We start from the raw sequence: 14,932 nt of genomic DNA, 5'->3' as shown, positions 1-14,932 counted from the left end.
TGTTGGTACCTACATATCTGGGCGTCAAAATGCCATCAAATTTGAGCTGTGGAAGCCATAGGGACACAGTTGAATTTCGTTTATAACAGTTGTCTCAGGATAAAACAATTCTTTTGTAATAAAACTAACGTGTAATTTGGACTCCTTTAGTTTTAGTTCCAATCTGTTTAACTTACAACTTGGAACTTGAGTAGAAATTTCATACTCTGTTTATGTTAATAACTGATCTATAAAGGTTTAACATAAATGACATGTCTCATTTGAGAAACTACAGTTTAAATACTAAAAAGGTCAGAGTGTCTTGCCTCTGATCACCGAGCTGTCATCCCCTGGGTACTCAGAAATCAGTTTCACCTGTCATAAAGCAAGTACAATGTGACCTACGTGTAGCTCCTTCTCTGAAGAATTAAACTTTATTTTACTTTGTAAAGTGGGAAGATCCAAGTCAAAGGGAGCTATCTTTACTAAGAATTAATTCATTTTTCGCATGACAAATTTCCTGAAGCCCTAAAAACACAGACGTGTTCTTTGATAATTGTCTTTCACATTCTAGTTCAGGGGTCAGTAAAATTTTTCTGGAAAGAACCAGAGAGTAACTCTGCTGGGCTTTGTAGGCCCGCTGTCTCTGCTGCAGTCAACCCTGCTGCTACAGTGTGAGAACAGCCACAGTCAGTGCATCAGTGGGCATAGCTGTGTTCCAATAAAACTTTACGTACAAAAACAGGCTCTAGTCTACCCCTTTTCCCCAGGTTTTCCTTTAGACGGTTTGAGAATTCAGAAGCCATCCTTTCTACTTTCCTAGTCTCAGCTTTTCCCCAGCACTATACCTGAAATTTCCACAGACCTTAAACCTGTCTCTCTTGGGTACCTCATAGGAGCCAGGTATTCGTGGCACTTGGGATGGATGCATCAGTGAATAAAGCAAACAACACTCCCTGTTCTTTCATTATATTGACAGTCTTGTCTTCCTGGGAATAGAGTTCCTCAAACGCAGAACATGTCCTAAGAATTTGTCATAATACTTAACCTGGTGATACTCATTATAAAAACATATTAGTGCATATTCTTAGCTTGTTAATAAAACATACTAATATACTGCTAATTCAGAATCTCCAGGTTTCGGAGATACTGATAGAAACCAGCAGGTGGTCACAGTGTGTTGCTCTACTTAAGGTGTAGGAAGTTTGAATCTGATTAGGTTGAAAGATATACCCTGCAAACACTGGTATTTTTTTTAAGCAAATCTCTTAATATCAGGGTGTCATCATTACCCTTTCTGTCCCATAGTCAAACATGTAAAAGGTGACATCCTGGATGATGGATTAAATACCATTAGTTGTACATTTATAAAGATTTATGATTTACTATGAGTAGATGCTTAAATCTTTTCTCGGAGCTTCCCTGGTGGCACAGTGGTTGGGAGTCCACCTGCCAATGCAGGGGACACGGGTTCGATCCCTGGTCCGGGAAGATCCCACATGCCTCGGAGCAACTAAGCCCGTGCGCCACAACTACTGAGCCCTCATGCCACAACTACTGAAGCCCACGCGCCTAGAGGCCGTGCTCTGCAACAAGAGAAGCCACCGCAATGAGAAGCCCGCACACCGCAATGAAGAGTAGCCCCTGCTCGCCGCAACTAGAGAAAGCCCGCGTGCAGCAACGAGGACCCAGTGCAGCCAAAAATAAATTAATTAATTAATTAATTTTTTTAAAAAAAATCTTTTCTAGCTGTGTGCACTTGGGCAAATTAACCTCTCTGAACTGTTTCCTTATTATTAAATTGGGATTAAAAACAGCTACCTCCTAGGATTATAGGATTACAAATAACATATATGTGAAGTGCCTAGAACAGTACTTGACAACAAATGGTAAATAGTATCTAAGTAAATATTAGTTATGATGAAACATTTCAAATGACATTTTATAATAATTTTAACTATATTTAATGATAAAAATCTTGCAACTACTGTGAATTTAAAAAGAAATTAATGACCAGATGATTCTAAATGAAGCCTAAAAATCAAAGTGAAGCCAAGAACACTGACCGTTTCACCTCCGCACGGGAATGAACACAGGACAGGCTGACAAAGCTTCTTAAATGCTGAACTGTAATAGCAGCAGCTTTGATTTTGACAGACGCATCCAAGCTCCTTCCAGCAGTAAACCTCAACAAGCTGTGAAAATCCACAAACTGAAAATCTCAAATGAGAACATCAAAGAATACCTGTGTTTTGCAAGCATTTTTTTTTTATTAACAAGAGATTGAAACAGTCAAATTCAAATGAACTATGGGACGAAAGTTCCAGTTGCTAAGTTGCAAAATGAACACATAATGGAAAAATTTATTGACATTTAAAAATGTAAGATTACTTCTTTTCATCGAGTTCCTCTACTTGCATTGCAAATAGAGTGGCGCACCCGTCTCAGGGCTTCAGTAGCCTGTCCATGGGAAGAAGAAGAGGCACTGATCAGAGAGGACCACAAACGTATCAGATTACTGTTCACAAGGAATTCTATACCTTTAACATCTCCTTAGGTCAATATATAGATCTAAACTATGAGTGGAAACTGCCTACAATATTTCAATTTATGTGGATCCTCTTGTAAAAGATGAGTTTAGAGTTTCTAGTTCATCCTTATAGTTCTTGTAATGTTAGTTTTCCCCTTTACAGTGGTTTTTCCAGTTTATAAAAAACCAAACAAAACCCCACTACTCTGACCTATCAGTTTCCCTTTTTTTTCTCAACTTTATTACCTTAAAAAAACAAAACAAAACTTTACAGTTTGCTACTCTAAATCTTCAATGCCCAGTGCTATAACTAGTTGAAAGACCATTCCTTAGCCTTCACGGATTGGATCATTTAAATGCAAAGGTATCCACTAAATTAAAAAAAAAAAAAAAAAAAAAAAAAGGATCATTATATTTTTCCTAAGTAATGATTATATGGAATTTAAACATATTTTTTAAAGGCTCTTTATCTCCAATTTTTGGACTACAAATTCTTGTTGAATCCTTCCTTTTTTTAAATTTCAGGGATGGGTAGTTTAGAAGTTACGGGTAACAAAAGATATGATGATTACTGGCTATTAAATGATCATGCATTGAGCAGTGGAAGATATTTCTACCAAAACTTTTTTCTTATAAAATTACTAAGAAAAATTTAAAAAGCTAATGAGTCCACTGGGAGGCCAAAGGTAAAAGCTGCCTAGGAAACAGATTATATGGAAGTGCTCCAGAGCACAGGATCCAAACTTTTAGCTTCATAACTTGGTTTCCCCACTTTCTAACAGTGCATAACCTCTGTTTTCCCATCTGAAAGAAGGAAATGATGAAAGGAGGAATACCACATTGATTCTATTTATAAGCAGAAGAAACTTGTAAAAACCTTTCGAGAGCTTAAAATTGTTTATCAGAGTGCTCATCTTCCTAAAATTCTACTTTCTTTTAGTTCTTAATAGTTACAGAATCTGCGATTGAGCTTGATATTGGACTTTGTTCTTTAAAAACACATATTCACTTAGAGATAGATTTCTATTGAAAACTGTTATTTTACTATCTCAAAGTCATTTAAGACATTTTCCATATACATTTAAAGCTATGCCAATGTAGAATACAGATGACAAGAATAAAACTGTAGGAAATTAGTATCGGGACATGTCAGCTATTTCACTGAACAAAACCACAATACAGAGAAGCCTATGCAGGGCCAAGATTTAACGCATGAGGATGAGCCACCGATTGTATTTCCCTGACACTAAATTCTGGCTCCCAAACAAGACCAGCTATAAGATGTCGTATTTGCAATAAGGTACCTTAGCAAGATCTTCCTGTAACTTGTTGTACTGCACCACATCAAAATGCTGTTGCTTTGATTTCTTATGGAAGAAGTGAAGAAACTGCCTACTCTTAACAGCTGAGTAAGTGTAATCCTAAAAAAAAAAAAAAAAAAAAGACATAAAACCAGAACAGAACATGCTTTAAATGAACATAATACCTCTGCAAGAAACGTGCCTTAGCAACAACAAAGCAAAGGAAGGCAGATGAGTAAAATACGTGCAGTGGCCATCAGAGCAAGCATAAGGCAACACAAGAAAAACATTTAGTCTCATTTGAGATCAGCTGCTCCTTTCAAAAGCAAGCAAGCTGGGAAGAGAAATTACACATATAGGGAAAGAAAAGAGAAAAAGGAAAATGCAGATTTTTGGCAAAATAATCACGAGATAAGCTAAAGTTACTGGGTGGTTTGCAATACAAATTCAATTTTATTTATAAACAGGACACAGGGTACACAAATTTGATGTGTTTATCTCAACGGAGGCATTTGTTAAGTTGTACTATTTATTTCTCTATAGAGGTTATACACAGTTTCTCTGTGGTATATATAAATCTCCATCCTCTGGAAAACAACAAAATTTAACACCTGATAAAAACCCAGATAGCAGTAATTCAATAAATAAAAAGGTTTTATTGCTCATTACTTGGATAAGAAATTATTTATAAAAGATGTTATAACTTACCATTTTCTTAACAAACTACTCACCTGTCGAGTGACTATAAAGTATGCAAAAAAGACCATGGAATTTGAAATTGTGATGAAGTATGTAACTGGCTCCATGATATCCCAGGAGTACACCCACCAGGTGAGCCAGGCCAGTGCCCCGCCCTGAACGGACAGCAGCGCTAGTCCAGCCCACAGAAGTCCGTTGGTTTTGACTTCTGAGCGAGCTTCAATGCTCGCTTTCATCTGAGGGGAAAAAAAGTGACTGTTACTTCAGTTTACAGTGCACCAACTTAAAAAAAAAAAAAAAAGCAGAAAAGGAAGAGAAGTAAAGTAATACACATCTGTATTACTTTAAAGAGGTCTGATTTATGAAAAAATAGAATGTATAAAACATATACATTCATGAGCGATCACTTATTTCCAAACCAGTTCACTAATAAACCATTTTTTAAATTATAAAGGCAATACCTGCCCATGGAAAAAAATTTAAATAGTATAGAAGGGTATACAATGAAAAATTCAGAAGTCATCCTCTGAAACCTAACTAAAAATTACATGCCTATTTTCTTTGACTCAGCAATTTCACTTCTGGGAATTCATCCTACAGGTACACTTGCGCACATGTGATTCATCATAGGTTCATTCTTAAGAGTAAAAGACCATAAATTATCCAATTTTTCATCAGGGTATCATGCAGCTATAGTGAGGAGGCTCTCTATGTACCAACACGGAGGTCTTTCCAGGATATATTGTTAGTGAAAAAAGGTGAGAAAAGTGTATCATAGCATATACTGTTTCCTGGAAAAGGGAACAAAATAATAATATATTTGCATTTGTTTGCACATAGATAAAGAAAACCTGAAATGATTCACAGGTTCAGGGATATGGTACTGGGAGGACAGTAGGAGGAAAACTTTCCATTGGCCACCTTTTTAGGTTTTAAAATCTTAACACAAGTAAATATCACCAACTTTTTAAAAAGTAAAGAAAAAATTAAAACGTACCATCCAACAAATGAAAAAGTCCCTCTCTCTGGCACCCCCTAAGTATTCTTAGAGGTAATCACTATCAAAAGTTTCTTTTAGGGACTTCCCTGTAGGTCCAGGGGTAAAGAATTAGCCTTCCAATGCAGGGGACGCAGGTTCGATCCCTGGTCAGGGAACTTAGATCCCACATGCTGTGGGGCAACTAAGCCCATGTGCCACCAACTACTGAGCTCGCGCACCTCAACTAGAGAGCACACACGCCACAACTACAGAGCCCAAGCACTCTGAAGCCCACGTGCCGCAAGGAAGACCCAACGCAGCCCCCTCCCCACAAAAAAGTTTCTTTTAACAACAAGGTCCTACTGTATATAGCACAGGGATCTATATTCAATATCCTGTGATAAATCGTAATGGAAAAGAATATTAAAAAAATGTATGTATAACTAAATCAATGCTGTACAGAATTTAACACAACTATACTTTCATAAAACAACAACAAAAGTTTCTTCTACCTCTAGAAACTTTTTATTCATACACAAAGATACACATACACCTACTCATTTTTAAAAATCACAAGTGGGATCAGAGGTTTAAAAAATGCATTTTTCCCTTAAATTAAAACAGACTCCTGCCCCTCCTTCCCAGAAAAGCTGTTTGTTTTTTTTTTTTCCTCCACCACTGATTAACTTCAGATGTTAGGAAGCCACTGCTAACTTTCCAGCTGCAATTCCATTGAGCAGATTGGGAGCCGTGGGCCTGTTCTCTGAAAAACAGACTGTGGCAATGCTCCAGCTAGCGCGTCCCAGCTCATCTTATACTCAGTTACCAAGATACTACGGCCAATCCATGGGAAGGACGCATGGCACAGAGTTTACAACAGCAGCCTGGAGTCAGACCACCAGAGTTCAAGTTCTGGCTCTAATACGTATTAGCTTGTATACCTTTGCTGTCTTAGTTTCCTCACCTGAAGAATGAGGACGATAACAATACCAAACTCAGAGGCTCATTGTGAGGATTAAAGGAGAAAATAAGCCTATGTAAAGCATTCAGAAAAACACTCAACATGGAGCAATAATACCAATAAATATCGGGTATTATTTACAAACAGACTCAACGGGTGATGCTTCCGAACCTGTTCGAGGGGCTGCAGCTGTCCCTTCAGGTGGTCAATTTTCTCCAGCAGGTGGTGCTCTCTCTTTTTCTGAAACTCTTCTAAATGCAAGGCTGTGAACAGTCTGTGAACCAAGGATTTCATGTTTTCCATCTCAGTAGTGTGCTCACTACTCAGTTTTTCTGAGAAAAGAAGACACAAGGGAAACATAAGGCAGTTACCACATCTTTTCCTCCAGGGTTTGTAAGTCTAGGGAACCAAATCTGAGTTCCCCTGGCTGGCCACTTGGGCGCTCCCCATTCCTCGGGGGGCATTTGGTACCAGCCTTTATTCCTGTCTCAGGTGATTCCATTCATCTCTCTCTGGAATAATAAATAACCAGACAGTAGGTTTAAAATTCATTATGTTTTTGTCTTTTTTCTTTTGTAACATCACTAGTGCTGTTTCTTTTTTTAAAAAAGGAAGAATAATACAGGAAAAGGAAGTATCCATCTACCAGAACCCAGGTGAATACCTCACCTGAGTTTGTAACACATTAGTTACAGGTTCACTTTTATACCTGAGTTAACCTAAGATCCTTCTTCACCCTCAACTATCTATCCAAAATCATTTTAGGATCCCCTGGGGAGGGAAACTGGTGTACAAACATGTAAACAAAAGTGTAATATACATTTGAAAAGCAATTCAAGTGTAAGTTCTTTTCAACAAGGTATAGATCTGAAGGGAGGTTCATACTGACAAAAGGGAATCAGTTTCTGAGCTTTTAACATAGAGTTCTTTTGATTCTGGATTTCTCTCATACTACCACTTCACTGGATCTATAGATCTATATAAAACTGGGCTGTAATGATGCCTTTCTGAGGGTTATAACTGTTCCCCACCACTGTAAGAGAATTTGAGATAGGGGGACAAAGTGAGGGGGGAGAAGACAGACCTTCCTGCCGGGCAGCAGAAACAACTGCAGATAAGGGAGATTTATGATCCTAGTGTCAGTGTTATCCCAGCGGTTTTCCAGCCTGTGACAGCAGTCCTGAAGTTAATTTTCCTCTATCTCCACCCACTTCTTCAAGACTTTATTGTGGTCTTTAATCCCTTCAACATTCTAGGCTAAAGCTCCACAAAGAGGTAGAAACTAGAAGTTCCCTTTTAGCCTTCTGAGATTTGCAGAACAGTCAGAGCCTTTTTGCTGTGATGAAAAAAATGTATGGATATATAAAAGGTCTACATACAGAAAAACGGCAGAGATGGGGCATGATTTTGTCCAAAGCTGTGGAACATAACAAAGATAAACAAAGCCAGACACTAATTCAAGTGGTAAGGATAGATTTTATTCAGTAACTATTGTACTAGGGAAGGGGATCTGGCATGAACTGAACTCAACTTCTATTTGTGCAGAGGTGGGGGGGGCGTTTTCAGGGAGGGAGGAGAACATCAAGGGGCTTAAGCAGAAGTGGAAATTTACAAAAAGTGGGAATGGAAGTTGCTTAATGTGACCAGGCCATTTGGGTCTGTTAACTGGCGCTTGTCCAGAAGAGGAAGATCAAGTAGAACAATGAGGTGCCCTGAAAATGTTTATCTCCACTTATTCCCTCAAACGCTAAATGGGAAGTAGAAGACCTTGCAGAGTGTTGGGAACTCACTGGACATGAAATTTCTATCTCAACATGGATTTTCATTTTCATTTTTCTCAATTTCTTCCATCCTTGTCTTTGGGGTTAAATACTGTCCTGATTTTTAAAAAGAATCAAGAATAGAAGAATGTTCATAATTGTTGAAATGATGGATTTGTTTTAATTTCTCTATACTTAATTTGTGTTTGAAAATTTTTAAAAATATTTTTCCTCAAGGGATCTTCAGAGTAATTGCTGATATCAGTGCTGGAGCACGAGATCAGCCTGGATCATCTAGTTATACCAGAAAGTAAGAAAATGCTTAAAATAAAAATGGGGACAAGTCATAAGGACATGGGAGCCAATGGTCTTCAAATTGTACCAGATATGGTTAGCAAGAGCCCCTTAAGCTGGCTCCTGTGTCCTTGTGACTTACTCCCATTTTTTGTTAGCATTTCCTTATTTTTTCTTTTGTTGAAGTATAGTTGACTTACAATATTATATTAGTTTCAGGTATACAGCATAGTAATTGAGTATTTTTACATATTATATTCCATTAAAAGTTATTACAAAATAATGGCTATAATTTCCTGTGCTGTATAGTATCTCCTTGTTGCTTATTTTACAGTTTGTACCTCTTAATCCCCTACCCCTATCTTGCCTCTCCCCAACTGGTAACCACTAGCTTGTTTTCTATACCTGTGAGTCTGTTTCTGTTTTGCTATATACATTTGTTTTATTTTTTAGATTCCACATATAAGTGATATCATACAGTATTTGTTTTTGTCTGACTAAGCATAATATTTTCTAGGTCCATCCAGGTTGCTGCAAATGGCAGAATTTCATTCTTTTTTATGGCTGAGTAATATTCTAGTGTGTGTGTGTACATACCACATCTTCTTAAGCCAATCGTCTGTTGATGGACACTTGGGTTAACTACTGTAAACAGTGTTGCTATGAACACTGGGGTGCACGTATCTTTTCAAATTAGTTTTCATTTTTTTCTATAGGCATACCAGCAGTGGAATTGCTGGATCATATGGTAGTCCTATTTCTAGTTTTTTTGAGGAAGCTCCACACTGTTTTCCATACTGGCTGCACTGATTTACATTCCCACCAACAGTGTACAAGGGTTTCCTTTTCTCTACATCCTCACCAACATTTGTTATTTGTAGACGTTTTGATGATAGCCACTCTAACAGTTGTGAGGTGATATCTCATTGTTTTGATTTGCATTTCTCTAATAATTAGCAATGTTGAACATCTTTTCATGGGCCTGTTAGCTATCTGTATGTCTTCTTTGGAAAAATGTCTATTCAGGTCTTCCACCCAGTTTCCATTTGCATGAAATATATTTTTCCATCCCCTTGTTTTCAGTCTGTGTATGTCTTTAGCTCTGAAGTCAGTCTCTTGTAGGCAGCATACAGAAGGTTCTTGTTTTTTTATCCAATCAGCTGCCCCTATGTCTTTTGAGTGGAGCATTTAGTCCATTGACATTTAAAGTAATTATTGATAGGTATGTACTTACTGCCATTTTATTAACTTTTCTTAGTTGTTTTCGTAGTTCTGCTCTGTTTTATTTTCTGTATCTAAATCACCTCCCCCCACCTCTCCCCATCCCCTTGGCATCTACTGATGATTCTTATCTGAATTTGGCTGCAATATAATTTTTCAACTACAATAGCCCTCCCATATTTACCAGTCAGAACTTGGCATTCCAACTACAAACATGAACCTTCCCTTACTTACTGATTTATTTATCTCACCATCTACTTATTAAGGTATAGACTCAGTATTACTTTATCCTAACCCCGATAGTGCACAACCACAGCTTACTGAGAGCAGAAACCTCTGGAGCCAATACTGATAGGAACACTAAACTATAATTGTTGAATTGCTGAAGGCTCAGTGCTGACTAGTTTGAGAAATAAAAACAGTCACACGTTCATGAGTTTTACCTCCAGGAGTCCCACCAGGTTCTCACAGTGAAGGTCAGAGATCAGAGAAAAATATCTCCCTGCTTCCAGCAGAGAAAGGAGAAAAGTAACCATTTTGAAACAGTCCTGAGCATTACTTTCTCCACACCAAGGAAATTACAGTTGACCCTCAAACAATATGGGGGATAGGGGCACCAACCCCACATGCAGTCAAAAATCCATGTATAACTTTATAGTTGGCCCAGTGTATCCATGATTCCATGGACTAAACCAACTGTGGACCACTTAGTACTGCAGTGCTTATTGAAACAAATCTGCATGTAAAGTGGACCCATGCAGTTCAAACCTATGTTGTTCAAGGGTCAACTGTACTTTATCAGAACCTAGTCTGGCCTGGAGAAAGGGCAATTAGCCAACTCCAGCCCCCTCTAGCCTTCCTGTCTCATATAGGGGAGGGAAAAAATGGCTAAGAAACTCTTCTGAAGGTTACAGCACAGTAATCCTGGCCCAATAAAAACCTTGAGATTTAATCATAAAATTATAGAATGCTTCTCCTCCCCAACACCTTAACACCACATCAACAGGGCTCCAGTTCTGTGCAAGACACAGACTCCATTCAAGAAAGAATTTCTAGGGAAACTCAAATACAACAGGGTAGAGAAACAGGGACGCTAGAAAAAACTGAAGCCTCTGATACCTACAGCTATAGCAAACAGTAAACAGCTGAGCTCCTGGTCAGATACACATAAAACCTCACACTGAAGACCTACTTGCTTCAGTTTCTATTTTTAATAATATCATGTCTAGCTTTCAACAAAAATTACAAGGCAAGAAAAAACAATCTAAAGAAACAAAGCAAGCATCAGAATCAGAATCTGATATGCCAGAGATTTTGGAATTTTCAGACCAGGAAATTAAGACAAATATGATTAATATGGTAAGGGTTGTGATGGAAAAAGTTGACAACATGCAAGAACAGATGAGTAATGTAAACAGAGAGATGAACATTGTAACAAAGAATCAAAAAGAATTGCCAGAAATCAAAAACACTTTAATAGAAAGGAAGAATGCCTCTGACAGGTTCACCAGTAAACTAGACACAGAGGGGGAAAAGAATCAGTGAGGCTGATCATGGTGATACCCACATGCAAAGACAAAGGAGAAGCCGCAATGAGACGGTAGGAGAGGTGCAATCACAATCAAATCAAATCCCATAACTGCTGGGTGGGTGACTCAAAAACTGGAGAACACTTATACCACAAAAGTCCACCCACTGGAGTGAAGGTTCTGAGCCCCACGTCAGGCTTCCCAACCTGGGGGTCAGGCAACGGGGGGAAGAATTCCTAGAGAATCAGACTTTGAAGGCTAGCAGGATTTGATTGCAGGACGTTCACAGGCCTCAGGAAAACAAAGACTCCACTCTTTGAGGGCACACACACAAAGTAGTGTGCGCATCAGGACCCAGGGGAAGGAGTACTGACCCCAGAGAAGACTGAACCAGAACTACCAGATAGTGTTGGAGGGTCTCCTGCAGAGGCAGGCGGTGGCTGTGGCTCACCGTGAGGACAAGGACACTGGCAGCAGAAGTTCTGGGAAGTACTCCTTGGCATGAGCCCTCCCAGAATCCGCCATCAGCCCCACCAAAGAGCCCAGGTAGGCTCCAGCGTTGGGTGGCCTCAGGTCAAACAACCAACAGGGAGGGAACCCAGCCCCAACCATCAGCAGACAAGCGGATTAACATTTTACTGAGCTCTGCCCACCAGAGCAACAGCGAGCTCTACCACCACCACTCCCTCCCATCAGGAAACTTGCACAAGCTTCTTAGATAGCCTCATCCACCAGAGGGCAGACAGCAGAAGCAAGAAGAACTACAATCCTGCAGCCTGTGGAACAAAAACCACATTCACAGAAAGATAGACAAGATGAAAAGGCAGAGGGCTATGTACCAGATGAAGGAACAAGATAAAACCCCAGAAAAACAACTAAATGAAGTGGAGATAGGCAATCTTCCAGAAAAAGAATTCAGAATAATGATAGTGAAGATGATCCAGGACCTCGGAAAAAGAATGGAGGCAAAGATCGAGAAGTTGCAAGAAATGTTTAACAAAGACCTAGAAGAATTAAAGAACAAACAAACAGAGATGAACAATACAATAACTGAAATTAAAACTACACTAGAAGGAATCAATAGCAGAATAACTGAGGCAGAACGGATAAGTGACCTGGAAGACAGAATGGTGGAATTCACTGCTGCGGAACAGACTAAAGAAAAAAGAATGAAAAGAAATGAAGACAGCCTAAGAGACCTCTGGGACAACATTAAACTCAACAACATTCACATTATAGGGGACCCAAAAGGAGAAGAGAAAGAGAAAGGACCAGAGAAAATATTTGAAGAGATTATAGTTGAAAACTTCCCTAACATGGGAAAGGAAATAGCCACCCAAGTCCAGGAAGCAAAGCGAGTCCCATACAGGATAAACCCAAGGAGAAACACACCAAGACACATAGTAATCAAATTGGCAAAAATTAAAGACAAAGAAAAATTATTGAAAGCAGCAAGGGAAAAAAGACAAATAATATACAAGGGAACTCCCGTAAGGTTAACAGCTAATTTCTCAGCAGAAACTCTACAAGCCAGAAGGGAGTGGCATGACATATTTAAAGTGATGAAAGGGGAGAAGCTACAACCAAGATTACTCTACCCGGCAAGGATCTCATTCAGATTCGATGGAGAAATCAAAAGCTTTACAGACAAGCGAAAGCTAAGAGAATTCAGCACCACCAAACCAGTACTACAACAAATGCTAAAGGAACTTCTCTAAGTGGGAAACACAAGAGAAGAAAAGAACCTACAAAACAAACCCAAAACAATTAAGAAAATGGTAATAGGAACATACATATTGATAATTACCTTAAACATGAATGGATTAAATGCTCCAACCAAAAGACACAGGCTCACTGAATGGATACAAAAACAAGACCGATACATAGGTGGTCTACAACAGACCCACTTCAGACCTAGGGACACATACAGACTGAAAGTGAGGGGATGGAAAAAGATATTCCATGCAAATGGAAATCAAAAGAAACCTGGAGTAGCAATACTCGTATCAGATAAAATGGACTTTAAAATAAAGAATGTTACAAGAGACAAGGAAGGACACTACATAATGATCAAGGGATCAATCCAAGAAGATATAAAAATTGTAAATATATATGCACCCAACATAGGAGCACCTCAATACATAAGGTAACTGCTAACAGCTATAAAAGAGGATATCGAAAGTAACACAAAAATAGTGGGGGACTTTAACACCTCACTTACACCAATGGACAGATCATCCAAACAGAAAATTAATAAGAAAACACAAGCTTTAAATGACACAATAGACCAGATAGATTTAATTGATATTTATAGGACATTCCATCCAAAAACAGCAGATTACACTTTCTTCTCAAGTGTGCATGGAACATTCTCCAGGATAGATTACACCTTGGGTCACAAATCAAGCCTCAGTAAATTTAAGAAAACTGAAATCATATCAGGCGTCTTTTCTGACCACAACGCTATGAGATTAGAAATCAATTACAGGGAATAAAACGTAAAAAACACAAACACATGGAGGCTAAACAATACGTTACTAAATAACAAGGAGATCACTGAAGAAATCAAAGAGGAAATCAAAAAATACCTGGAGACAAATGACAATGAAAATATGATGATCCAAAACCTATGGGATGCAGCAAAAGCAGTTCTAAGAGGGAAGTTTATAGCTATACAAGCCTACCTCAAGAAACAAGAAACATCTCAAATAAACAATCTAACCTTACACCTAAAGGAACTAGAGAAAGAAGAACAAACAAAACCCGAAGTTAGCAGAAGGAAAGAAATCATAAAGATCAGAGCGGAAATAAATGAAAGAAAACAATAGCAAAGATCAATAAAACTAAAAGCTGGTTCTTTGAGAAGATAAACAAAATTGATAAACCATTAGCCAGACTCATCAAGAAAAAGAGGGAGAGCACTCAAACCAATAATATTAGAAATGAAAAAGGAGAAGTTACAACAGACGCTGCAGAAATACAAAGCATCCTAAGAGACTGCTACAAGCAACTCTATGCCAATAAAATGGACAACCTGGAAGAAATGGACAAATTCTTAGAAAGGTATAACTTCCAAGACGGAACCAGGAAGAAATAGAAAATATGAACAGACCGATCACAAGCAATGAAACTGAAACTGTGATTAAGAATCTTCCAACAAACAAAAGTCCAGGACCAGATGGCTTCACAGGTGAATTCTATCAAACATTTAGAGAAGAGCTAACACCCATCCTTCTCAAACTCTTCCAAAAAATTCCAGAGGAAGGAACACTCTCAAACTCATTCTCTGAGGCCACCATCACCCTGATACCAAAAGCAGACAAAGATACTACAAAAAAAGAAAATGACAGACCAATATCACTGATGATTATAGATGCAAAAATCCTCAACAAAATACTAGCAAACAGAATCCAACAACACATTAAAAGGACCATACACCATGATCAAGTGGGATTTATCCCAGGGATGCAAGGATTCTTCAATATATGCAAATCAATCAATGTGATACACCATATTAACGAACTGAAGAATAAAAACCATATGATCATCTCAATAGATGCAGAAAAAGCTTTTGACAAAATTCAACACCGATTTATGATAAAAACTCTCCAGAAAGCATGCATAGAGGAAACCTACCTCAACATAATAAAGGCCATATACGACAAACCCACAGCAAACA

General features: G+C 38.4%; 1 protein-coding gene across 1 annotated transcript in view; it reads right to left on the bottom strand.

Moving 5' to 3' along the window:
- Positions 1 to 2,229: 2,229 nt before the first annotated feature.
- The window catches only part of MCUB (mitochondrial calcium uniporter dominant negative subunit beta), a 102,072-nt gene continuing 89,369 nt past the window's right edge, over positions 2,230 to 14,932 (bottom strand). Inside the window, 5 exon segments of the mRNA XM_059924215.1 lie at positions 2,230 to 2,400; positions 2,402 to 2,439; positions 3,814 to 3,930; positions 4,542 to 4,745; positions 6,621 to 6,781. Coding sequence (XP_059780198.1) covers positions 2,367 to 2,400; positions 2,402 to 2,439; positions 3,814 to 3,930; positions 4,542 to 4,745; positions 6,621 to 6,781 — 554 coding nt within the window. The 3' untranslated portion in view covers positions 2,230 to 2,366.

Source organism: Balaenoptera ricei, chromosome 5 (genome assembly GCF_028023285.1).
Source record: "Balaenoptera ricei isolate mBalRic1 chromosome 5, mBalRic1.hap2, whole genome shotgun sequence".
Taxonomy (NCBI): Eukaryota; Metazoa; Chordata; class Mammalia; order Artiodactyla; family Balaenopteridae; genus Balaenoptera; species Balaenoptera ricei.
This window is presented reverse-complemented; position numbering and strand designations above follow the sequence as displayed.